Here is a 27,377-nt window from a genome sequence, read left to right as displayed (position 1 = left end):
TAATAGTACTACTTCATGTTCTTATACTGTCCTTGAGTAACCAGGTAACATCGGCCCAGGGACCTATAATCTAAATAACGTTTATCTCTTCTTATAGATAATTATTTTATTCATTTGCAATAAGAAAAAAACCCAAATCAACTGAACAGAAGTGAGACGTGGTGGTGTCCCATCCTTATTGCTGTTGCCTAGCAACAGAGCTGCAGCTGGACACGGCGACCAAGTTTTAAAGGTTTTTTAACGTATGTACCTTGAACTGTTGCGTTGAGTCGAAGCGTGACGCGCGAGTATCGGGCGACTCGTCGTGTGCCGGTGAATTTACCTCCCTGCAATGAATCATGGGAACATTGACTTCAACTCTTTCTTCTTCTTCTCGTCTTCATCTCGGCTCTTGATTCAGCTCCTCTTCCACCTGATCCTCTTTTCCTCTCATCCGTCACCTTCCCCTCATCTCTTCCTCCTCTTCTGACCTGATATGACTTTTTCTCCTGAACTGACTCTATCTCCTTCGTCTCTCTTCTTCATCTCCTTCATCTCACACCATCCTCTTCATCTCCTTCATCTCTCTTCTTCATCTCCTTCATCTCACACCATCCTCTTCATCTCCTTCATCTCTCTTCTTCATCTCCTTCATCTCACGCCATCCTCTTCATCTCTCCTCTTCATCTCCTTCATCTCCTTCGTCTCACGCCATCCTCTTCATCTCTCCTCTTCATCTCCTTCATCTCCTTCATCTCACACCATCCTCTTCATCTCCTTCATCTCTCTTCTTCATCTCCTTCGTCTCAAACCATCCTCTTCATCTCCTTCATCTCTCTTCTTCATCTCCTTCATCTCCTTCATCTCCTTCATCTCCTTCATCTCACACCATCCTCTTCATCTCCTTCATCTCTCTTCTTCATCTCCTTCGTCTCACACCATCCTCTTCATCTCCTTCATCTCTCTTCTTCATCTCCTTCGTCTCACACCATCCTCTTCATCTCCTTCATCTCTCTTCTTCATCTCCTTCATCTCACACCATCCTCTTCATCTCCTTCATCTCTCTTCTTCATCTCCTTCGTCTCACACCATCCTCTTCATCTCTCCTCTTCATCTCCTTCATCTCCTTCATCTCTCCTCTTCATCTCCTTCGTCTCACACCATCCTCTTCATCTCTCCTCTTCATCTCCTTCATCTCCTTCAACTCTCTTCTTCATCTCCTTTGTCTCAAACCATCCTCTTCATCTCATTCATCTCTCCTCTTCATCTCCTTCATCTCCTTCGTCTCAAACCATCCTCTTCATCTCCTTCATCTCTGTTCTTCATCTCCTTCATCTCCTTCATCTCACACCATCCTCTTCCTCTTCTCCTCTTCTTTTACTCTCCTCATATGTTGTTTCCTTTCAGTTCTTCTCTAGTTGCTGAAACAGTTTCTTTATCTTTTAAATCCAAACATTTACCTGCAAAGATCCACATGAGAAGAAACCATAACTGCAGTAGGAAAGAAAACGAGTCCAGAAAACCAACAGTGTCCTAAAAAATGATTGTACATCATAATACATCAGAACAGAGGAGATCAGGACTCAGGAGGCCCATCTCCTTCCCTGCAGCTCCGAGCATCATCAGAAATAAAAAGCATAAATAACAGGTGGAAAATTATCTTAATAGCACAGCATCTGTGCTCGGGTTGTGTTCATCCTCCTCTCCTCTCTGTCGTCTCTAATGTCACAGCCGCTCCTTTCTTCTCCCCCCGCTCGGCCCTCGTCCTCCACACCTCCAGCTCACACTGATCCCTGTAATTGAGAGGATGGCGTGTTCCCCAGCACAGCGCTCAGGTCGTCCGCCACAGAGCCGCGCAAAGCAATCAGCTTCACCCGCGCCGGCCGAGATTGCCATTTAACCTATGATTTGCTGCGTGGCACGACGGGAGCCCATTTCAGCTCTCCATAGTTTATGTATTTATAACGGCAAACTGTTCTGCACTGTGTTCACACCGTTTGAGAAAGAAAGTGGCAAATAGTTTAAAGAAGGCGCCGTCGCCCAAGGTCGAAGGAGTCGCACGCAGACGGGAGAGTAGAGAGAGCTGCTCGCAGGTTTCAGGGTGAGCGAGCTCGCAAATTCTGTCGTGTCAAAAAGCTCCAGTGTTTACTGAAGGCGGCCGACGCGAAGAGGACGCATGGAAAGTTATTAACCTGTGACTCCAGCTGCAGATATGAAGCTCTGCCGAGAAAAGGAGAGCGGATAAGAGGATGTAAAGAAGAGAGGGAACGAGAAGGAGACCACGAGACGTTATTGATTGCTGAGGGGAAATGAGGTCGTGGCTGCAGTAAAAATAATGTGTGACGACCAAAATAGACGCAGGGATATGATATTAAAACAGGTAGACAGAAGGTTAAAGTACGTGAATATATTTCAACATTAATAGTAAGAAAACTTTAATACGGACATGCTTTGCTTTTTAGATTCTAGTACGTGTACTGGTTTCACTGTTCTTCGTTAAATCTCCATTTTACTGTCAAAGAAAAGTAAAAAGAACACGAGACAAAGCTGCAGCAGAGAGGAAAAATTGAAATGATTTAACCATGTGGGAGAAATATTTCATCGCCCGACTCCCTGAGGAGCAAACCTGAGAACGAGGGAGGATGAAAGAGGAGGGAGGCCGAGGGAAGGAGTGATGCAACAGTTTGACTCCTCATCCACAACCTCTTCACGATATCAGAGGGACGTCTGACTCTTTGTCTGGAGCCTTGAACAAAAGCCATCAAATTATAAAACCAAGTTTTTATTTGTTTCCTGTTATTTCCTCGATTGTCATTTGACAAATTGTCTCCGCTCATGTGTCTGTCGTGACTTGGTTCATCATGACCGTCAACTAGGACATTGAGATAATGTCGCCAAGTGTTTTAAAGAAAGACTAAAATGTGACTGAAATCATATTTCATTTCTTCTTGTATATTTCCACTGAAGTCTGAGTCAGTTTTTTTTTAAACTTCTCCGTCTAGTTAATTAACAGTGGAAATAAATTACTTATGCAAATAGTTGTTCATCATTAAATATTGAGTGTTTTACAGGCTGATACAGTTTGTAATAATTTATCACTGAGCACTTTAATGTCTCATTATAACAAAGAGAATATGGTGATTGTTTTCATTTGTGAAGTAAAACTTTGATATTGAAGAATCAAATCATGAGCATCATAACAGATCAGTTTCTTCTGCGGTTTCCGTCTCTTTGTTACAAGCAAATCAAATATCAAACATTCATAAACGGTGTCTGATAAAATGAAGTATTATCAGACAGTGAAGATGTTTCCTGTCTGGACCTTGAATATCTTCACCTGCCTCTGAATCAAAGTTCTCAGTCCTCCAGACAAAAGCAACATGTGTGACGTCGGAGAGAATATCATGTATTTTACACACAGCTGCCGCAGTGACAGGGAGACAGGACGTCTACAGAGACCTCCTCCTCCTCCTCAAGTCTGGATCCACTGAAGCGTTCTGACACCTGCTTCCTGTTCAGATCGGCCGGTGGAGGTGAAGACGTGAAGAGGAGTGGGCTGGTTTTTAATCCTCGTACAGATATACAGATATGGAGTGTTCCCAAGTCTGATCGGCTCCATCCACGCCCCCGGTCATGGTGTCGGGCCCTGACATGTGGGTGTGGTCTTGTGTTAACGTGTTGATATTAGAGGTATTTCCTCTGGTCCTCAGTTTAAAAACCAGCGTCTCCTACAGAGTGAACGCAGATCGAGTCCATTCCCATTGCAGACATTTTTTTTGGGTGTAGGGTTTGGATCTAAGTACCGTGGAGGTTCTTTGTGAAATGAAATCAACTTTTCTTTTGAGGATCATCATGTCGAAAACCTGCTGGTGTGTATCCACAGTCAAAACCTCCTATTTTATTTAATTAATTTCGTTTTTAACAGTTTATTCTCTCCCTCATCCAAACATCCAGTGAAAGCAGTGATCGCTGACTGCTCTGTCTGTGTTCCCAGGCTGGAGTCTCCCACTCGCTCCCTGATCATGGAGGCTCCGAAAGGAATCCAGATCCTGGCCGAGGCCGGGGACATCCAGGCCATCTGCAGGAACGAGCTACGCCTGGAGTCCAAAGATGGAGAGGTGCGTCCTCGACCAACGTCTGCTTAATTCAGCTTTCTGACCCACATTATCTTCATCAACCACATTGTCTTATTATTCAGCCACAGTTTTTTTGAAGTCTCAATCCCTTTCTGAGTTCACCGGTGACACCCGGTGGTCGGAGGTATTCTGTTTTCGTGTTGTCGTCCGTACGCACATGAATGGGGACCTCACGAAACATGTCCGTTGCCTCTTGAACACGATGTCTCAAGTCTGTCTTTAGAGAATTTCTTCAAACTTCACTCGGTCAAAGTTCACACTGACTTCACATGAGTCTGGAAATAAAAGTAGGCACCGACTGAAACTGGTTGGTGGAGGCGGCGATTCGACTTTATTCTTAATTTGACTCCCGCTCTGTCTCTAAAGCTCATCACCAATCGGCCGCTCCCGATATTTATTTCTTTATTTCTGAAGGATGTTTTTAGAAAACGTGTAATTAAAAGCATCACATTGTTTTTACATCCAACCCTTCATTAAGTTGTTTATTTGAGTGGTGGAGCAGAATGAGCTAAAACATCCTGTTTGGTTCAAATAAAAAAAGACGTCTCTTCAGAATTAACTCTCTTCATTAAAATGCACTCGTGTTATTTCAGACATGCATCCTGCACAAGTAGAAAAACCTCCCACTCTGTTTACTGGCGGAGAAATTAACTTTTCTTGTCCCGCGGCCATAACGGCTGATGGAGCTCCATCTCAAATTCACCATGTCTGCCGTCCAAACGTATTTTTAGCAAACAACAATCCAAACAATAGCTCGTTCCGTCAGCCAAACACAGAGCAGCAGATCTGCTACCGGCTGGTGGCGGTTCCCCCACACACTGGCCGTCCACCAGAATCTGTCAGAGACGCAGGACGACACAGAACAGACGAGGATTGTTTTTCTCCTTCTGTCCTCCTTTCACTCGCTAATTCCTCTTCAAGCCTTTTACATGTTTGCCTCAACAACTCCTCCCCTCCGTCGTTTCCTTTCTTCATCCCCCTCCCTCCTCTGTCCTCTTTCTGTCTCCAACTTTGCTTATTTACTCTCTTTTTTCCCCCTGGTTTGCTCATCCACTCCTCATCCTCTTTCCGTCTTTCATCCTCTTCCTCCCCGCTCCTGAATTCCTCCGACCATCCCCCGATTCGTTACGCACATCAGTCCTCACATTCACCACGCTCGGCTGCGCTGATAAAAGGATTTCCCTCCTTAGGTTGCACCAGTCGTGTCAGATCTGTTAAAATCAACGCAGCAGGATTAGCAAGAAGAAAGTGTTTAAAAGTTTCTCACAAAAAATAAAAAGTGTTTCGTACATTCAGACAGGCTGCAGATATGAGGCGGACGAGGAGAAGGAGGCAGGAAGGTGCCCTTGGCTTCACTGGAGTCCAGTGGAAGCAGCTGATGTGAAGCTGTCAGTTTCCACTGGTGTGGGTCGTTAAGCTCATGAAGGTCAATTCATACAATTACAGTCACATTATCACATTCCCATTGCTGTCGTCCATTTGTCAAACCACTGCTGTGGCTGACTTATGGCATAGATCTGGCAAACGGGAGTGGGGCGCCCATGTGCCATCGCTCCCTGCGATACGCTCATCAGTGTGGACGACCCTTCACAAGCACAGCAAACACTTGTGTTATCATTTCAGTCCTGCCTGATCCTGCTCTTATGGACTTTGTCTCACCCGTTTTCTCCCCCTCAGATTTCTCTGGACGCTCGCAGGATCCGCCTGATGCGGTTGCCGGAGGGGAAGGCCTCCACCAGCTCCTCGTCCTCCGGGACAAGGCAGACTGTCTACGAGGTCTGCGTCTGTCCCAACGGGAGGCTATTCCTCTCCCAGGCCGGCACCGGGTCCACCTGCCAGATCAGCAACAGCGTCTGCCTCTAGGACTGAAACCCAGAGATACGAGTAAACACAGAGGTATCCTGAAGGACAGACAGACGAACACGCATCGCCTGCCTCTCGGACTGATTCAAACAAACACAGACACACACAGAGACTCCCAGAGCTGATGGATGAACAATCACAGATACTGTACCTCCACAGATACATTCATGCTACAATCACAACAACTCAGACTGATGTTTAGGCTCAACTGAACCGTTTTAAAGAAACACAACCGAACATTTTGAACTTTGTGCCAATATTTCAATGCTAAAAATATTTTATATGAGAGAAACAGGCTTTGAAACGGCGTTCAGAGCATCATGGGACATTAAACCTCTCCTCCAAGTCTCATCAGCGTCTCAGCTCTTTGTACACACACTAGATCAGAACAACACGACTTTTAAACTGAATCAAAGGGAGACATTACAGGTTTTAACAACTTTTTAATACAAAAATACAGTGATCAAGTGATCAAGGACGATATCGGTCCGACCCAAACAGTCAACATGACACACACAAAGCTGACACACACAAAGCTGACACACACACACACACAACAGATATGTCCACACACACACTCACTCTTTGCTCCTGGTGGAAACCGAGAGGAGAACCTACTGGAAGACACTGATCTGTTCCTTTCTCTCCCTCAAAAACTCTTCAGTACCAGAATCATTAGGGTGATCACCCCCTCCTCCTTTCTCCTCCTCCTCCTCACCTTCTCTTCTTCTTTTCCTTCTTTTCTAATGTGGGACAGAAGGACAATTTATTATTTATTATTAATGCCGAAAACTGAGGATGCCATGGTCACGTCATATCACATGTCCCTTGATTATTCAAATTAGCATCAGGGGAATTATTTGATTTCATAATCATGTTGTAGTGACGCAGCCTCTGAAGGATGCAGCCACTGAATTGACACACAGCACTGGTCAGTCCCCCGCCCTCTGCTATCCCATAATGCCTCGAGAGGCCATTTAATTGCACATTTTAAAAGTGAACGTGTTCGGTGGGCCTTTGCCTTTGTGCTTCTTCAGATATGACATGAACATGGCGCCACTGGCTTCAGACAAACTTCAGCGAATAAGATGGATTTAATTTCATGTGATGACCGTTGATGTTTTGTTTTTCCGTCCGTGCGTCCTCCTGACCACACAGCATCAACCTCCTGCCGTCCTGACAACGAAGAAGACACCCTCAGTGAATTCACTCGGACGAACTGGACGAATGTCATAAATGTCCAACGTGCGCTGCTCAAGACCGGGGCGATGGTCACCCTACTAATTTCTTGCACTGGGACATTTTTTTCAAAAAACACACACTAATGCGAGCCGCTCTGTTGAAAGAGGGGAACTGTGCCTGTGCCTTATGTCGATGCACTTGTGGCAAGAAGAAGCACATCACACAGACTTTCTTTGGCATCAGCGAGAAACATGATCTCTGATTTCAGCCTCATCCCCGTTTCAAACCGTCTCCTTCTGTGCGAATGCAAAGACCTTCAGCCACGTCTGACCGTAGCTTCCATCCCCCGCTGTCAGCGGCTGATTCTGGAAAACGATGTGAAACTTTCCTTTGTTGAATTAACCACCCCGAGTTCGCCCCGTTTGATGCACTGCTTCTTTTTCCTTTTCATGAACAAATATCCTGTGTGGCCACATGTGTGTGTTGCTGTTAACTTGTGATCCTGTGGAGTTAAACAGGCACTGATGGGTCTGATCGCCACTGCTGAATAAAAATCACTTGGCCCAAAAACATGTCCTTTAGTTTCACGCGATTGTGGCAACGAAACTTTTCTTTGGTTCTGTTTGAACAACTCAAACCACTTGGTCAAGGGTCTTGTTAGAATATTTGAAAAGTGATGTAGCAAAGTATTTCAGCGGTAGATATACATCATTTTTAAATGTTAGAAATAAGAGATTTTAGTTATTATTATTATTATTATTGCAGCGAAATACGGTTTTCTACGTGAAGGTTTAGTGAACTAGTGGCATCCTGGTCAGAGAATGAAGAAACACTTCCTCTGTGTTTATTGGTGGTTTCCTTTTGATAGAACTCATGAGCTCGTGGTTACGATGTGGGAGGTTCCGCTTATGAGTCAACGCCAACATGGACGCTAATATTAACATTACTGTCACAGAGGCTAACAGTTTAGAAGCAAGCAGTCGGATCACGCAATGCAGTGACCGCTGAGGCATAGAGACGGAACCCAATCCAACGAACAACCATAAATACCACTAGAGGGGGGTGCTCTGATTGACTCGTCCCATGAGCAAAGTAAATACAACCCATTTGAATGTTCCAGTGAGTATAAAGTCACATGACCTTACTTAATACTTAATTTGACAGTTAATACTTTGCTGGCTTCTTTACATCTAGTTAATTTAGGCTTAGATCGATGTTTCGAAGGTTTGCATTGATATTTCAAACTTCCCATTGTGTCATGTAACGTTATCAACCAGGAAATGGTTGAGTGCTAACGTGTTATTTTGACTTTTACTGTCCATGTCTCGTCAGACGCCGATTGGTCCGATTTAGGCTCATAAAATCAAAGCACCCTGAACGTGACATCGGAGAAAAAATGGCCGCCGTATGAAGATGGTGAATTAGCATCATAATGGAGCAAAATTAAGTTTTGTCAAGTTTTATCTCTGACAAATATGGAACACCGTGGAAAAACTAGATGTTGTTGACCAAGTGGCTCGTGATGCTGACCCCAGTCAAAGTATCATTCAGCCATTTTGTATCTTGTGCTGAAGTGTCACATCCTTTTCAAGAGTCAGGTGCACCAAGCTTCTTCCTGTCGCTGCTTCTCAGTCACTGGATATTCAAGGACTCTCAGAAGTATTTCACAACTAAATCAACCGATCTGATGCTATTTTTTTGTTTTTGAATATATGTACACAGGAGAAATAAATCTTTTTATACGGTTGTATATGTAAATATTGTACACAAAACCGTGCGCCAGACATTACGCGCCGACAAAAGAGAAACACTGCTCTTTTACAGAAATGAAATCCTTTTCTATGATGTACATCAGTATGTGTTTTTGTACAAAAAGGTTATAAAAAATACTGTTTAAGGATATCCATTGATCTAGCATGTACAGCGATGTATACAATGTTCCTCTGGGGAGAAGATGCTGGGTTTGTTTTTCTGCCTCCTCCTTCCTGTACTCGTCCCTCCTGCTGAGCTCAGACGCTTCGTACAAACACAAACCCGCTTCCTTTCTGTTCTGCTGTCGCCGTTGTGTCGGGCCCGAGGTCTTTGCATTCTCTCCACGTGTGCTGTGTCTACATTGTGCTACTATGAGTGAACTCTTTGGTTTTTTGTTCTTCTGCTCCACAGAATGATTCTCAGAAGCGAACGCAGCAAGGAAAACTCCAAAGAAAGTCTCGTAGGAGATGATGCACAGGGTTGAAATGGGAAAACGCTGCAATTATCAACTAAGGAAAATACAGACGGAGAATACTACAAAACAAAATTATGAATCATCAGTTTAATGATCAGAAGAACATCAATTGGACTAAAATGTTTCCACCAAGAATAACTTTGACATAAGAATAACAAATATTACCATTGATTTTACATGTAAGTAACACTTATTTGAAATAAAGATAATTGCAAATTATTAATACTCATCTGCTAATTCAATCAGAATTTCTTTAAATGCGTAATCTGCATATTTCTGACATAGTGACACTTCTGATCATGCGGCTTCTCGTCACATTGACCAGATCCCGTTCTCTGAACATTTCTTCCAACCCTGTGCGTTCGCCCTGAGTGTCTTTGTTCTTCCTTTGTTCCGGTCACACACTGAGGTTTCCCATCCATCCTGGTTACTCACGTTTCTCTCCATTCTTCGGTCTGAAACTGCCGCTCATGGAGCAGGTTTCAAAGATGCCAAAATAAAAAGGCGTTGTTCAAGTTGACTGCAGTGGTTATTGGATCCTGCCTGACGAGACAAACAACCAGAGATTCTGCAAGGTGACGGAACGGGGGCGGAGCCAGGGTGTGGCGTCCGGGCCAGGTCCAGCTGCAGTACACGACTTTGGGCTTCTTCTTTTTTTAAGTCGCTTGGCAGGTTGTGGTTTTGGGGCTTATTTTAAAAACTCTAGTTGCTTGTTGTGAATATGAAACAAGCAAGTTGATTTTCTGACATTTACACAGATACAGTAACACACAGGAACACACACAGTAACACACAAGAACACACAGAGGAACACAAAACAGTAACACACACAGTAACACACAGGAAGACGCACAGTAAAACAGTGTTGTCAGTGATGATCTTCTCAGTTTAAAGTCTCGACAAAGCTGATTTGCTAAATAGCGAATACCCATTAAAGGTCATCCTGACGTCAGTGTATTGGAGTTAACGACTGATTCAGACATTTCTTACGGGACTAGTCACTTTAAATGTCTCATCTCAGACCGAGCAGTATTTCTTTGTTATGTTTTATTTGTTCCCATCAGGCCTTGTGTGTGGTCTGATCCTCCATCTGTGGCCCGTCAGACTTCTGAGGTGTTAAACCCACAATTTGTTTAATCCTATAGACGAATTGTGTCTGTGACAATGACTCTTGTGCTTCTAATTGGCTGAAAGTAATTTGCTGAGCCCACCGTGATATTGGTGACTAGTTTTTTTAATGTTCGCCAGATTGTTTTCATGACTCATGCAGCTTCATAAGAAATCTCTGCGGTGTCTCTTCCGAACCAGCAGTTGGCTAAATTATCTTTCGTCTTTCTTTAGTATTTTCTGGAGCTTGCTGCATCCGGCGGCGGCGGCGGCGTGTGGGAGACCTAATTTCATTCTGTCGTTAGCAAACCAAACGGCTGGTTGGAGACAGAAGTGCCAGTTTGTGCCTCATTGATCTCACACAATCAGCACCCTGACTTTTCAGAGCACTGAGGAAATCAAGCCACCGTCGCTTTGCTTGGTTTTTCTTCATGATTTGGTGCAGGAGCGTAAAAAGGTTTCTGATCTGTGCCAAACCTGCAGGTTTCAGACAAACACACAGAGACAAAGTCAAACCTGGAGATTACATTTCCGGCTCTGACAGCAGACGTACAGCTCTGAGTTGTGATCGGGGGGGGGGAACAAATCCCATTATTTAATGTGCTTTTAAAAACACCCATTAACTGAGCTGTTACAACATCGAGTAATGAAAGGGAAGTGAAACATCCATCATCGGTTTCCTGCAAGGTCAAACTATCTGTAATCCCTGAACAATATAAATGGCTCTCTTCACTTTTATTCAGAAAAATAATTTATAGTCCAGAGTTTTCTGATAAAGATTTTTTTCCCAAAACATTACTCACAACTCGTTAAGTCTGTCCCATTGTTTTTGTTTACTTACTCCAGACTCCAGACCTTTTGGAGCTTCTCCTGCCAGCTCCCCTAAAAACTCCAGAGTGAGCCGGTGTGAGAACACAGCAGGAGATCCTCCTCACACGAGCGAGTGGCCGTGTTTAGGACATTTCTAACAATGACGGACGCAAAGATGCAATAAACAAAAACAACACAAATATCTCAGAATGGAAAAAGTGGAGCCAAACACAGACACTGACGAAGATGTCAATCATGCCTAAATGTGCTATAACAGTTGATATCTGGAAATCATCTTCTGGCTACAGCTGAGACTGACTTGACAACGGTTGAGTCCATCCCCCGATCACTACAGTGCAGACTCCAAATGATATCACTGGGAACTGTACGGCGGCAATTTCATCAAGGTTTGTACAACGGCAGGAAGTGGTGACACGTCGCCGATTTCGTATTTAGGATCTACGGCTTCAACTCGTCGACAGGGAGTCACAGAACAGAGCACAAGACAGAAGAAGCAATGACGAAGTAAGTCCAGGACTTTATGTTTATGATTTTTATTCGTGATTTTTATTTATTGCATAATTCTCACAGCGGAACACTCATTGCTGTTGTTTAGTCTTCTGCGTGACTGACACCTGCCTGACTGGAGGGGAACAGCATGTCAGATGCTTCCAGTGTTCCACCGCTCAGAAGGAACATTTCACTCCTGGTGCTTTTGAAACTTGGCTTTCAAGGAGGACGTGTTTGTCTCACGGAGACACACGATGAAATAAATTCACGATGACGCATTGAGTCTCACGCTGCCTGACGTGTGTTTGATGATTTCACTCGCACACAAACAAATCCCATTTTATTTCATCTCTCCTGGTGATCCCACTCTGGCCTCCACAGACCGAGCTCCACCTTCCCTGCTGTTCACTACAATTACAAAAGGACACATAACATCATTTCCTCCCAGCAGCCAATACTGGGAGGAAATGAATTCAGCGGCAGATTACTGTGCGTTTGAAAGAAGAACACAAAATCACTTGCGCTATTTTTAATTCCTCATTAAATCATTGCAACTTGTTTTTCTACCAACAGAGAGTCTGAGGCAGCTTTTTGGTAAAAACCCTTTATTTGATGAATGCAGAAAGGGAACACATCATATCAGCTTACATATTCCAAAAGTAAAAAAACATAAAGACAGAGAGAGAGTGTGCGACAGAGACAAAAATGCCAAAATGTCCTCACTTTACAAAAAAAAGAAGAAGAAGAAGAAGGGATGGGTCCTCTGTGGTGGAGGATCCTGTATCCAATGAGTGTTGTGCGTCTGTGGAAGTGACAGAGTTGACGACATCATTTGCCTCCGTCGCTATCGGCTGTAAGCTGGGGTGAATCACTGGCATCCGGACCGAGGCAGCTGTCTGCGTTGCTCCTCCTCTTACTCTCCCTCGTAGAACTCCTGAAAGCGTTGACTAACGTCGTGATTGACTGTGAAGAAGAGCTTTGTGGAAATTCATTCACGATCGCATTCATCACACCTACAGACATATTAATCAGCCTTTCCCTCAAATCTTGATCGTCCACTCTTTCACTTAATTCCCTAATGTCCTCATTTTCTCCAGGCTCTGATGTTGAACTATTCCCCGAAGTTAGAGTGGGGGTCTTCTCAGAGGCATCATAGCAGAAGGCAGAAGAGGGAGCTGGGGGAGAGGCAGTTCCCAGTTTTGCCTCCTCTTCCTCCTCTTGAGCCTCATCGAGTTCCATCTGCTCAAGGAAGTCTGAAGTAGTTTCAGTGTTGTCTGCCTCAAACTTGTCTGCAACCTCAGAAGAGTTTGCAGAGGAAACTGCCTCCTGTATCTCCTCTGATGCTCTAGAGGGGCTGGAAGAGGCCTCTGTCTCAAGGATACTGATGATTTCCATGTCTGAGTCATCTCCCTCATCCATTGATATTGGAGGAGAGGTGGTTCCCAGTTTTGCCTCCTCTTCCTCCTCTTGAGCCTCATCAAGTCTTATCTGCTCATTGACATCTGAAACAGTTTCACTGTTGTCTGCCTCAAACCTTTCTGCAACTTCAAATATCTCCTCTGGTGCTCTAGAGGGGCTGGAAGAGGCCTCTGTCTCAGGGATACTGATGATTTCCCTGTCTGAGTCATCTCCCTCCTTTGATATGAGGGGAGAGGCGGTTCCCAGTTTTGCCTCCTCTTCCTCCTCTTGAGCCTCATCGAGTTCCATCTGCTCAAGGAAGTCTGAAGTAGTTTCAGTGTTGTCTGCCTCAAACTTGTCTGCAACCTGAGAAGAGTTTGCAGAGGAAACTGCCTCCTGTATCTCCTCTGGTGCTCTAGAGGGGCTGGAAGAGGCCTCTGTCTCAGGGATACTGATGTTGTCCCTGTCTGAGTCATCTCCCTCCTTGGATATTGGAGGAGAGGTGGTTCCCAGTTTTGCCTCCTCGTCCTTCTTTTCAGTCCATTCAAGTTGCATCTGCTCATTGAGATCTGAAGCAGTTTCACTGTTGTCTGCCTCAAACCTTTCTGCAACTTCAAATACCTCCTCTGATGCTCTAGAGGGGCTGGAAGAGGCCTCTGTCTCAGGGATACTGATGGTTTCCATGTCTGAGTCATCTCCCTCCTTGGATATTGGAGGAGAGGTGCTGTCCAGTTTTGCCTCCTCGTCCTTCTTTTCAGTCCATTCAAGTTGCATCTGCTCATGGAGATCTGAAGCAGTTTCAATGCTGTCTGCCTCAGAAGAGGTTGCAGAGGAAACTGCCTCCTGTATCTCCTCTGGTGCTCTAGAGGGGCTGGAAGAGGCCTCTGTCTCAGGGATACTGATGATTTCCCTGTCTGAGTCATCTCCCTCCTCCTTTGATATGAGGGGAGAGGTGGTTCCCATTGTTGCCTCCTCTTCTTTCTCTTGAGCCTCATCAAGTTTCATCTGCTCAAGGAAGTCTGAAGTAGTTTCAGTGTTGTCTGCCTCAAACTTGTCTGCAACATCAGAAGAGTTTGCAGAGGAAACTGCCTCCTGTATCTCCTCTGGTGCTCTAGAGGGGCTGGAAGAGGCCTCTGTCTCAGGGATACTGATGATTTCCATGTCTGAGTCATCTCCCTCCTCCTTGGATATTGGAGGAGAGGTGCTATCCAGTTTTGCCTCCTCGTCCTTCTTTTCAGTCCATTCAAGTTGCATCTGCTCATTGAGATCTGAAGCAGTTTCAATGCTGTCTGCCTCAGAAGAGTTTGCAGAGGAAACTGCCTCCTGTATCTCCTCTGATGCTCCAGAGGGGCTGGAAGAGGCCTCTGTCTCAGGGATACTGATGATTTCCCTGTCTGAGTCATCTCCCTCCTCCTTGGATATTGGAGGAGAGGTGGTTCCCATTGTTGCCTCCTCTTCCTCCTCTTGAGCCTCATCAAGTCTTATCTGCTCATTGAAATCTGAAAAGGTTTCACTGTTGTCTGCCTCAAACTTTTCTGCAACTTCAAATATCTCCTCTGATGCTCTAGAGGGGCTGGAAGAGGCCTCTGTCTCAGGGATACTGATGGTTTCCATGTCTGAGTCATCTCCCTCATCCATTGATATTGGAGGAGAGGTGCTACGCAGTTTTGCCTCATTGTACTTTTTAGCCCGATCAAGTTTCATCTGCTCCTGGTTATCTGAAGTAGTTTTACTGTTGTCTGCCTCAAACATTTTGAATATGGCGGATGAGGTTGCAAAGGAAACTAGGTCCTTTATCTCCTCTGATACTCTACAGGTGTGGGAAGAGGCCTTTGTCTCAGGGATACTGATGATTTCCATGTCTGAGTCATCTCCCTCATCCATTGATATTGGAGGAGAGGTGGTTCCCATTGTTGCCTCCTGTTCCTCTTCTTGAGCCTCATCGAGTTTCATCTGCTCATTGACATCTGAAGCAGTTTCACTGTTGTCTGCCTCAAACCTTTCTGCAACTTCAAATACCTCCTCTGATGCTCTAGAGGGGCTGGAAGAGGCCTCTGTCTCAGGGATACTGATGGTTTCCCTGTCTGAGTCATCTCCCTCATCCATTGATATTGGCGGAGAGGTGGTTCCCAGTTTTGCCTCCTCTTCCTCCTCTTGAGCCTCATCAAGTTTCATCTGCTCAAGGAAGTCTGAAGCAGTTTCACTGTTGTCTGCCTCAAACCTTTCTGCAACCTCTGATGAGTTTGCAGAGGAAACCGCCCCCCCTATCTCCTCTGATCCTGATGAGAGGCCAGAGTAGGCCTCTGTCTCAAGGATAATGATGTTTTCACGCCCTTGTGTCATAAACCTTCTCATGATTTCATGGGCTCGTCCTGTGAGGAAGGATTGCATGGTCAAAATAGCACCTGCCAGGGTCTTGGCTTCACTGACCCCTGACAGCTGTATGCTGGGAGGAGCAAAGGCACTGAACGATCCTGCAGCAAGTGACTGTTGCTTGGCCACAGAGTTGACCACATCAATTACCTCAGTCACTATAGCCTCTGTGAATTCACATGAAATCCTCCCAGGGATATCTTCACCGATCACATCACAGAAAGCCTGAATGAGGCAGATTTCCACGTTATTTTTCATCTCACTCTTAGAAGAAGAGAGTCTCTCTGGGTCGAAGGTGCTGGAAGTGTCGGGTAACTTCGTGAATGACTCTAAATAGATTTTAAGCGAATATTTATTCATGAGGAAATCCACCACCCCCACAATCAGTCTTTCCTTCTCATTCTGATCGAGTCCACCTAATTCCTGCATTTCCTCCGCTTCTAAGGGTCTGCGGGCCTGAGAGATACTGATGTCTTCCATGCCTGGGGCATCTCCATCAGAGGATCTCCATAGTTTTGCCTCCTTCTCCTTAGTCTGATTCTTCTGATTCTTCTCATACCTGTTGGATAACTGACTCGTTGACTGTAAGGTGGTTCTGACGACTGATTCTGAGATAACACTCATCATATCCACACCCATAAAAATCAGCAACTCCTTTACAGCTCCATTGTACTCTCCTTCACTTAGTTCTCTCCATTGCCTGAAACAGAAACAGACACAGAGGTTTAAACAGGGACAATAATTACATTCCAAATAATTATTGTAATAATTTAAAATATGAATAATGCAAAACGAAATCCAAATATATTTTCAGAGTTTCAATGGGGGGAAAAAATCACTCACTCCTCTGTTAAATTGTTGAAGAATGTTCTTATCATAGGAGCTAAGGCAGAGGAACTCAGGTCCCATGTCTGGACTGTGGCAGATTGACTTTGTTGTGTGGCATCTTCGTCCACTTGGAATCTCCCACAAGGCTCGGCAGACATTCGCTTCTTTGCAAAAAAAACCTCCAGGTATTCATCCACCTTCTGTAGTGTGACAGGACCCAGTGTGGAGCCATCATACTGATCCATAGACATGGCATGTTCCTCTGCAGTCCAGCTGGAGATCGACCTTTCCAGGTCATTAATGTCCTTCTGTGCCTGTTCCATGGTGCTGGAGACAAGTGAGTACATGTCTTCTCTGGTCATATCCATGTTATCTCTAGTCATATACCTCCCTTCTACGGTGAGAAATTATTATCTGTAGTTCAGCTTATCTTCAGTAGTTATCCTCAATGATACACTGAGTGAAGTCTTCTTTGCTCGGTTTATTGGCAGATGGCAGCTCTGTATATGCTGTTCCGGCAAAGGAGAAGATAGGACAGGATCATAGGGCAGGATAATAGGACAGAGTCTCTTTTAAATCATTAAAGATACATTAATGGACACCATCACTTATCATAGGAGCTATAGCAGTGTCCTCTAAAGTGTCCTTAAAAGACATAAACTATATATTTTTTTACATTCTATCACGTTGCTATGACAACAGCTTCGGGGGAAGCTTTACAAAAAATAAAATAGATTCTAAAATAGAATTATTAATGAACTAAACCTCTGTTGTTTTGTTGTTGAGGAATGAATGAAAACACTTTTACAGACACAATCATTTTGGCTTTATATTTACATCTCAACTTAAAAAAGGTCAAAACTCTGTTTCATAGTTTTTATTATTTTGATCACAATATTAAATCACATCACTAGGCTGCTGTTGAATAAACACTTTTACAGACAGAATCATTTTGGCTTCATCACATCAAACAGACAAATGTTCATATATGTTGGATTATTTCATATGTGAACAGACTTTATGTGATTAAACATGAATCATGTCTCATGTGTGAGTTTTAATAAAGTTTGTTGCATGTGAACAATGATCAGCTGTTATTGATAAATGTGTTTTTATGTGGATCTTCATCAGTTTGCTCGACTTCATGGATCCACACAAAATCTAAATGATAGAAAACATTTTCCATGAAAGTAAAAAACAAACCAAAGATAAAGATCAGAAAATAATGAAATCTTTTTACACACGTGGAAAAGTCGACAGGAGAAATAAAAACGAGTGAGAAGTAAAAGGAGAAATAAACAAAGCTTTAGAATAACGAGTTTAACTTTTAAATTCAGCAGATTTCTCTTGAAGAAATAAACATGATGAATAAAATCTTTCTCTCTAACTGCTCTGATCCAGCGTCACAGAGACATTCACAGGTAACAGCTTCAAGGGATCTATAGTGTTAAAGTATGGAAACATCTTCTGAGTGAAAGTGTGTGTGACGGTGTGAATGTGTTTGTTAGTATCAGGATCAGAGAACGACAGTTCTCCTCTGTTCCAGTCCAGTTTCACTCTGATCCTCTGGATCTTCTGCACAGAGAGAACAGATGATGCTGATGGTGACACTGCTGAGTATTTACCTTCATTGAACCCTATTCCCCATAATCCAGACAGTTTGATTCCCTTCCTCGGGACAGGCTCTGCTGACACACCCAGTGCCCAGCGTGTACTGTCTCCAACCAGGACGTCCCAGCTGTGAGTCCCTGAGTTAAAACCCTCAGATCCCAGGACTGAGGCGTAATGATAAAACCTCTCTGGATTGTCAGGAAGCTTCTGTCTCTCTCCTCCTCTCAAACTGGTCAGATCTTCAGACAGGACGAGCCATGGATTAGCAGAGTTTGGGTCCAGAACCACAGGACTGTAGGAGACCACGTCCTTCATCTTGTTCCAGATGTTGAAGCTCAGGTTGCCCAGATGTTTGGCCTTGTCTATCAGAGCTCCTGAGGCCAGCTGTGGATCATCCAGCAGGGGGCGCTGCTGGACTCGTTCCACTGCAGCCTTGTAGTTGAGCAGGAACGAGACGTCTTCAGCTCTCAGCTCGTCCTCTGTGGTTCTGATTGTGTCTGAAAGAGCCGTGATGTCTCTGCTCAGAGCCTCGATCTTCTCCTTCATCATCCGACTCTTCTGCTCCTCTTCCTCCCTCAGTGCAGCCATCCTGGCCTCCTCTTCCTCCTCCAGAAACTGATGAAGCTTTTTAAACTGCTCCTTGATCTGCGTCTCTGTGAGTCCGGCCTGGACCTTAATGTGTTCTGCTGTTAGTTCAAACTCTACTTTAACACGTTCAAAACACTGTAACTTCTCCTTCAAGGGCTCCAGAGTTTCCTGAAGCTGCTTCTTGTGTTGTGGTGCAGCTTCATCGATGGGTCTGAATCTGTGGTCGCTGTGTTTCTCTGAATCTCTGCAGACGAGACACACTGGCTGCTGATGGTCCAGACAGAAGAGTCTGAGTTTCTCTGAGTGCAGACTGCAGAGAGCATGTGAAGAGCTCTGATCTCTCTCCTGTAAGAAGATCTCACACACGTTCTTTAACGCCAGGTTACAAGGTGGTTCCAACATTGAAGATCTTCTCTTACAAAATGGACACTCTTTTACGTCATTGTCTTTCCACCAGCTCTTCACACAGTCTTTACAGAAGCTGTGGCTACATGACAGAAGGACAGGATCTCTGAAGACATCATGGCAGACGGGACAGCAGAGATCCTCTTCTGATCTGGAAGCCATTGAGTCTCCAGGTGAAGCTGAAAACAGACAGTCAGTCAGTCACAGCTCCACGAACTTCACTGAGGTTTACTTCCTCTCTGAGTCGAGGTGTTTGTTAAACTCACGGTCAGTGTGTGGAGCGTCGGCAGGTTGTAGTTTGACTCTTCTCTCCTGTAGCTGGACTCACTCAGGACGTCTGGTCTGGTTTGGTTTAGTTTGGTTTGGAAGGTGAACGTGATCGTCTGGTTTTCAGCCTGCGTCTCTTCAGGGAGGAACAGATGCTTCCTGGTTTCTCTGGTGTGTCAGGACACGATTGTAAAAAGTAATTCAAGCCTTGGATTTGATAACTGGTCAAAAGTTTGGCAGCAACAAGCTCACACAGACAAGAGACTTGGTGTAAAATAGCTGCTTGAATATGTTTGTGATCTGCTGAGTGTTAAATGTTCAGAGATCGTTCTGCTAGAGAGTGAAAGTGAAAGTTAAATATTAACAGGAAGTGCAGGGGGGGGGGGGAGTCTGTGACGTAACTGCAGAGCTGAAGTCTTATTAAAGAGACAGAAGCAAAGTGCAAACAAATAGACACAAGTTCATACAATTAAAAGATGGTTTTATAAATTCAAATCAGCTCAAGTTTGCTCATTAATTTGTGTGTGAGTGCAGTAAAAAAGTATGACATCATCAAATGATTTTACATTTTGTTGTGATTATTATACCTTAAGTGTGACACCATCATATGGTGTGACTTTGGGCATTCAATAAATGTGGGGCCACGCCACGGTCACACCGTGTGACGAAAAATCGACCTTTGAGTTAGTTTGTATCTCCGTCTTGTTGTGATGACGCTCATCTCAATTTGAAGTTGATCAGATGAAAGCCCTGGGACAAGTTCGTCAAAGTAAAAATGTGAAAAATGTGAAAAATGTGAAAAATGGCCACTAAATGCAAAATGGCGGGCTTCCTGTTGCGTTTTTTCAAAATGCTCCTTGAGACTTTTTTGTTTGTCTGGTCATGATACACTTGTGTATCGATTTTTGTGAAGATCGGTCAATGTGAACTCAGGGGCTGCGTTCCAGGGGGCGCTGTTGAGCCATTTTGCCACGCCCATTTCAAATTACTCCAGAATACGTACATTTTCACCACTTTCTAATTTTCTGCAAACTTTGGCCTCAAAAAGCCAATTCATTTGCCTGAAAAAAAATTAAAATAATCCTATTTTTTACAATTTCAATAGGGCCTCCCACTGTTCGGTGCTCGGGCCCTAATAAGAGTTGTATCATGAAATGTCATCCACAAGTCACTCATATCAAAGCAAAGTTGTCCATTGTACCACTACATACAAGATGTTTTCTTCTACATTTGATGTTGTACACTTGTTTCAGTACATTATTTAATTTGTGGAAGCACTGAAGAAGAATTGTGTATGTTGTACATCACTGTACAATGCATTTACTTTTAATTAGCTTAATTGGATGAGGTGTAAAGCCTCTCCGACCCAATGTCCCGGCATAAGGCATACATGACCCATGAGTCCTATTTCCTTAAAATACTGCATCTTCTTCGTTCTTGATGGTGCCAGTATAACTTTATCTGCTGCTAAAGAAATGCAGGAAGAAAATCAGTTTTACATGTATCTGCATTCTTGAATCCAGGTGTAACTATTACATTTTGCTGCAGGTGATGACTGAATCACCAAGCAGGTAAACTCGATACTGAATTCAGAAAACAGGTCATCGTCATCATGGTCACAAATTTTATTTGTATAGCCCATATTCAACACAATCACAAATTGTTTCATAGATCTTAACAAGGTGCAACATCCTTTGTCCTTAAGCCTCGACAAAACTACACAAAAATATACATATAATATTATACATAAGATAAGATGTCTGATAGAGATGAAGGGTTATTGTCAGTAATGGTAGAATATGTGAGTAGACATATTGTCTGTGAAGCAGTCTTGTTGTGATCATAGTCCACAATAGTTGCCACCATTATACACAAAAAATAAATGAATATATATACAGCTGATAATAATAATATTTAAAAAATATATAATAACCAAGCTAATAGTCACTGAATGCAGCTTTAACATTTCCCACGCTCTCGGCCACAAAGACAGAGCCCAATGAACCTCCTCCAAAACTTCTTCTTCTTCTTAGGCAACTCATCGGTGCTTTCACAGCTAACCGGTGGCGTGCTCGAATCCTCCTCCAGACACCTCTGGTATATCTGTTGTCCTGCGGTCTGGCTGCACTGCTCCTCTAATAATTCTTTAAGCTGCTGGATTTTTGAGCGCAAGGCAACATTTGACTTGGTCTCTGACCTCAGCTGTGCTTGAACTTCTATGAAGCTTTTCTGAAGGGATGTCCGCTCTATCTGAAGACTCAGCAGAGGCTTCTGCATCTCGGAGACCTGGATCATGAGCCTAACAATTTCAGCCGTGTACTCTGCCACCTTCTCCTTGAGCACCTGGTTGGTTTCTTCCAGATACTTGCACTCATATGACTCTGGAGAGGCTATTTGACAGTTATTTGAACTGAAAAAGGAATCAGACGAATATGCCTCCTCAAACTCGACGTCATCCTGTCTTCTCATTTCATTCATTTTCTCCAGTTCCTCAATGAGTTCCTCAGTGAGTTCCTCAGTGAGCTCCTCAGTGAGCTCCTCAGTGAGCTCCTCAGTGAGCTCCTCAGTGAGCTCCTCAGTGAGCTCCTCAGTACATGACCCATCCCTGCTCATCTGTGTGGGTTTTCCTGCCTTTTGTGTTATCCTCTCAAGCTCTGCAATGAGCTCCGGAATTGGATTTTCCTGATTCAACTGTGTGATTTCTTCTGCAATCGCCGTTGCCTGCGATGCCACAACATGTGGTTCTCTGAACGGGCAGTCAGCCACTGTTTTCATTCTCTCCAGTTCTTCAAAGAGCATCTGGTTTTCATATTCCAGAAAACTATTAATTTCTTTGATTTCTTCTGCTTCCTTCAATGCCTCCCTGCACTGCTCCTCAGACAGTTTGAGCCTTTCTTCCAGACGTGTCAGTTCTTTACTGTACTTCCCTTTTGCATGCTTGTCTGAGACTTCTTCCATCTCCAGGCGGTTCTCCGGGCATTCCATCGGCTTCAGCAAATGTTCCTCTTGGCTTGTATCCGGCAGACAGACTTGGATGCAGGCATCTGAGGTGTGTCTTAGCTTGGACGAATTCTGCTTAAAAATGCAGTCATCGTACATTATTAACATTTGTTTAATCTTCTCCAGCTCTTTTTTAAATTTCTCTTCATTCGCCTTCTCCCTCAGTTCGTCTATGGTTTGCAGATGACTTCTCAGCTGCTGGTTCTCATACTGGTCATACTGGTTCTTGTTTGCCATGATTATCTTTTTTCTTCAGTGGACTGCACTGTTAAGTTATGAACTTCAGGTGATTGCTTTGAATATGTTTAACTGGAAACAGTTAAGCAAAATACCACTCTCTAACAATCATTTGATTCAAAGAAGATGAATGTCAATGATTTTACAGGTGCTTTGATGTCAGATTGTATTCAGGTCTTTGATGTAATTGAGTCTTTGATGTATTTATCTGCCTGTGCACTACAGGCGGAGCAGGGAAGAGGACACAGAGGAAGTGCTCAACTAATTTTATTGCATTTGTCACATAGGGCAATAAGAGATACAGCAGATGGCGGTAGTGCCCATCGACGTTGGTTGCCACCTGCAAATAAACCAAACTAAAAATAAGACAGCCAGTGGACGGACATTATGAGACATTCACTATTCAATAAATATCTGATTTGAGTCAATAAATATCTGATTTGATTTTTGCACATGGTGGCCTGGAGACCGCCTGGAGGGGATTTCTTGACATTTGGCCCAATTCACTTGGACTCATTGATGACCTGATTAGAATTTGAAGTTGTTGTATCTCGGACATACATCTACTCCAAACTTTACACGTATGACAAGAGTCCCGGCCTGACAACATCGACACAGAAATCTTGCTCTACAATTACAGTGCCCCCTGGCGGCAACAGGAAATTTCAAATTTGTTTACATGTCTTACACTTGAATGTACTACTCCTAGTCTATTGACCAGAACCATGTCACACTTTGCGAGAAGGGCCTCAACACGCTGATGATGAATTTGTGTGAAATCTGTGAGTTTTCATGTAACAGCGTGTCTTTGGTCCGTGATGTCAAATTCTAAGCATTTGCCGTGAAAGAGGAAGTTGTTGGAACTCCTCTGTGCATTGTCCAATCTGCCCCAAGTTTCTCACGTGTGATCAGAGTCCCGGCCTGAACACATCTGATTATCTATATGTAGTCACTGTCATAGCGCTACTTACCGGTAACAGGAACTACGCAGCTGCCATTGGCTGCATCCTTCATCGGCCACATGGACCCAGCAGCTGAACCGAAATGGGACAGTCTGGTCTTCTTATCACCAGCTTGTCCATTGACCCTTACAGCCATCGTAAACTTAGGGGAAGCAGAGTGTGTTTTATTGAATTAAAACTTACTCATTGGCCAAAACTGCCGTTTCCTGTGGCATTTTAAGTTTTCTTTCATTTAACAATATTATCTGGCACACAGTTCTTACGTTGAACCTTAAGAGTTTTAACATCCGATGGAGACCACCAGCGATTAAACTGTCCTATCAAATTCCTTATTTGGTCTTGAAATGCAGCCTTCGAAAGATGTGGATCCGTGAATTGAAACACAGCTCTGGGATAAAGATAGGAAAAGATAACATACTCCATCCTCACATGTTTCTCAGGACCCACAGCCTTTCGAAGTTTTCCAGATAACATCACTGTGCCAACTCTCGAGGCCGAGCAGGATGTAAAGATTTCTGTAGGAGACTTCTGGAAGTTGTTTTGCTCCACCTTGAGCCTCTATGGTTTTACTTCAGTGAGACGATGTGATTTCATCTCGGTGTAATAATCTTTTACAGCCCGTCCCGTCGCACTCGCTGTCATCAGCTCGTGACAACCGTAAATCTCATCAACAAGCGAGGGAACAAACACAAACAACCACAGGGAAAAACATCGGTATTTCCCCTGACACTTTTCACTCTTTCTATGTATTGCTTTACTGCTTTTTCTACCAAATCTATGTTCTACTAATCCATCACCTGGATTTGATTCCTTTGCGTCTTCTGTTGCATTTTTGTCTTTGTTAAATACATTTTTTTAAAGACTCTATCGCCCCCTGGTGCAGATGCATGTTCGCACCAGGTGTATATTTAATCAGGTTAAAATCAGATCTGGATACAAAACTAATTAACAAAGTTGTCATGTTGTCTTGATTCACACCTTAGACTGACTTGCGATTGGTCGATATCCAGAATATTTTAGCTCCATTTTTGTCCAATAGAAGCAAGTGGAAATGCATCGGCCAACATTATTTACATTCGATGGTCGGAACTCGTGCTATGCGTTTTCATACTCTTACTATTTCAGCTGCTTTGTGACCATTTGTTCATCTCATTGTTGGATTTCTCGTTACTCAGGAGACTTTACCCCCAAAATATTAAAAGAACGTACGTTACGTCTCTTATCTCCAGCCAGAGCCGTAGAGACAGTAACAGTTTTATTTACCAAGACGTAAGAGAAGAGACGGACAGAGCAGGGAAGAGGATTAACAGACGAGCGTTGGGAAGATAAGAGGGGGAGGTGAAGAGAGAAGTGGTGAGACGTGCCCTAATTAGCTGAATCACATCACGTAGCCGGATAAATAATCAGCTCTGAAACGACCCAATTGAGAAATCGCTTGGTCCTAAATCAGCGAGGAACAGCCAGCGGCCAAGGATGCGAGAGGAAGAGCAATTTCCTGTTTCCTGCAGCGGCGTTTCCATCGGTTACTAAGCTGCATTGATCCGCTCCCTCTGTGTACTGTAAGAGTTTGAAACATGTTGGGTGAATAAAGTGCGAGGAGACGGCGATTTAAATCTCGCTGCAGAGAGATTGATGGTTCTCTTCCCCCAACTTGTCTTTCTGTGCTCGAGTCACTTTATCAAACGTGTTTAAAGGTTTCAGACTCGCAGCTGAATCTTCTCCGTCTGAAATCACAAGGATATTGACTTCGTTTGATTCACAGCACAGAAAACACACAGACAAGCAGAGCGTGTAAATCACACGCAGTTTGTTCATTGGACGTCTCGGGAAACGCATCTTTAATAGGCTCGTTTCTGCTTCGTTCACATGGAAGACGACTGATACAGCACTTCATTCACAATATTCCGGCAGCTGTTTTCAGATCTGCTTTGTGGAAACATATAAAACTCTTTTAATTGTGAAATATCTACAGAAAAGTTTAGTACAATGAACTTCCTCAAATTATTGATTTTGTTATTTACAAAAAAACAAAGCAAAAAACATGTCTTGATTATATGTGATGTTGTATCAGAGATTTTTTAATATAATGAGAAATTCCACTCATAACCTCCGGGTTGTGTAGCGGCTTGTGTAGCAGGTTGTGTAGCAGGTTGTGTAGCGGCTTGTGTAGCGGGTTGTGTAGCGGCTTGTGTAGCGGCTTGTCTCCCGTGTGGAACGATACTTCTTGTGCGGTCCAGATCTGGGCTACAAGCCATCAAGCTTTTACTTTGAAATAAAAGAAAAGAAGTGCTCAGATCAAATGTAGGTTTAGTGAGTGAGTGATACTAGTTTGTGTTGTTTTCCTGCCCTTTCTTGGGTGTGTTCACGATGACACTCCTGTGGAAGTGACTCGGCTCTGCTCCTCCCTCCGGTTTCACATCCGTCTTAAACGGCCTCGCTGCAGAGAAGCGTCTGTTTCCAGATCAGCGTTTACACTCTGCAGATCTGAGTCCGACAGAACCGAGGGCTTCAAGTTCAGCAGCTATTTATTCAAGCTAATGATGTTTAAACTGCAGCGTTAAGGGAACCCACGGACCACAGGGGATGGTTTTAGTTATTATTCATCAGTTCAGTCCTGTTCTGAGCATGTGTGCGCTCCATTCATCACCACTGTAAAAACACAACCTTGTATCTGCTCAGCTGCTCCTCCGACCACCCACTGCTCGATGTGAGCAGCTCATGAAATATGCAGCTCTCTCTCTGGACTGTTTGAACTTCTCTTTTTAACGTGTCTGCGTGTGGGTTGTTTTTGTATTCGCGAGGTTGCAATTAGCACAAACTGTTTGTCAAACGAGTGGCCGTCAGCTCCGCGGGCGTCCACAGGGAGAGGGAGCTGAACAAAGCATGTCAGCCATTAAACGTCTCAACTCCGATTGTGCAGCGGTGACGCCCGTTTCATCATGTGAGGTTTAGCTGTAGGATCCTGGTGTTGCTTGCTAATGGTTTATTAAAAATCATTGTGGCACGGCAACAAATCACAGGCTGTATATTCAGGATTCCATCACATGGCTGCAGGGGTTTGATGAAAAGATTTAGTGTATATATGTGTTTGAAATGAACTAAGAATGAGAATAGTCCTAATTCTAGACTACACGTCAGAGGAGGAATATCAGTTTGTCGCCTGCGTTAAAATGAGGAAAGTGCAGCATCTTGTAGAGTTTTACTTTTGTATGAGTAACCCTAACCCTCAGAGGTCGGTTCCTATTTGTTCCAACTCAGTTCAGAGAAAGAGGAACAATAACCCTGATACTTCTGCTGCTCTGACAGCAAGTTCCTCAACAGTCCAGCCTGACACAGCCGATCCTCTCACTGGTATATTCTCCGGCTTCCTCCCACAGTCCGATGACCTGCAGATTGATGCAGGTTGCTGCAGGAAGTGACCTGTAGGTGTGAACGTCAGGGTGTGATGTAAAACTGGTTGATTCCCTCCTCTCGCTCTTTCTCAACCAGGATTTGCTCCAGTGAACGAGCAGCGTTCCCGTTGAAGTGTCTCCATAAACCATCATCTCCGTCTCTCCTCAGGATTTCAGGGATGTTGTTAGTGTCGTCTCTTTGTGTGGAGCCATATGCTGTTATTGACGAGTGTGTGCACGAGGGTCACATTGAGCGTGAGAGTGTGTCGCTGTGCGCGCTCCACAAACGTCTCTCGTCTCCTTAATGTATGTCTGATGTACATCTGCCGGGTTGTAATGGCGGCGACGGTGAGCGGCGGTGGATGTCAAATGCAGGAAAGCCCATTAGCTTTGCATTAAAACTGCTGATGGCCCGCGTGTGCGGACGCAGCTCATTTCCGTTGCAGCAGAGTATAATGCGTGCGAGGAGCGAGTGAGAAGGTCATCAGCAAACAGAGCAACA

The 27,377-nt window shown here is 44.0% G+C and overlaps 2 protein-coding genes and 1 long non-coding RNA gene across 5 annotated transcripts in view; 1 reads left to right on the top strand and 2 right to left on the bottom strand.

Moving 5' to 3' along the window:
- The window catches only part of sgcd (sarcoglycan, delta (dystrophin-associated glycoprotein)), a 200,941-nt gene extending 194,419 nt beyond the window's left edge, over positions 1-6,522 (top strand). For all 3 annotated transcript variants that reach the window (XM_034607496.1, XM_034607495.1, XM_034607498.1), the window contains 2 exons: positions 3,974-4,097; positions 5,793-6,522. In XM_034607496.1, the coding sequence (XP_034463387.1) occupies positions 3,974-4,097; positions 5,793-5,978 (310 nt within the window). In that variant the 3' untranslated portion in view covers positions 5,979-6,522. The remainder of the gene's footprint in view (positions 1-3,973; positions 4,098-5,792) is intronic.
- On the bottom strand, positions 413-7,983 carry LOC117774838. Its single transcript, XR_004616133.1, has 3 exons — positions 7,475-7,983; positions 3,699-3,707; positions 413-426 (listed from the first exon to the last, which is right to left on the bottom strand). It is a non-coding gene; the product is annotated as an uncharacterized LOC117774838 (long non-coding RNA).
- A 9,813-nt stretch (positions 7,984-17,796) lies between these two features.
- LOC117774836 (nuclear factor 7, brain-like) lies at positions 17,797-19,180 on the bottom strand. The gene has a single exon (XM_034607494.1). It carries the CDS (start codon positions 19,177-19,179, stop codon positions 17,797-17,799), a length of 1,383 nt encoding a protein of 460 aa, XP_034463385.1. The 5' UTR covers position 19,180.
- Positions 19,181-27,377: the final 8,197 nt, after the last annotated feature.

The sequence above is a fragment of the Hippoglossus hippoglossus genome, chromosome 14, assembly GCF_009819705.1.
Source record: "Hippoglossus hippoglossus isolate fHipHip1 chromosome 14, fHipHip1.pri, whole genome shotgun sequence".
In the NCBI taxonomy this organism is placed as follows: Eukaryota; Metazoa; Chordata; class Actinopteri; order Pleuronectiformes; family Pleuronectidae; genus Hippoglossus; species Hippoglossus hippoglossus.
The sequence above is the reverse complement of the archived record's forward strand: the minus strand, read 5'-3'. Positions and strand labels throughout refer to the sequence as shown.

Bases quoted from the DNA above. Each gene is read 5' to 3' on its own strand.
- LOC117774836 (XM_034607494.1), bottom strand. From the start codon at position 19,179: ATGGCTTCCAGATCAGAAGAGGATCTCTGCTGTCCCGTCTGCCATGAT.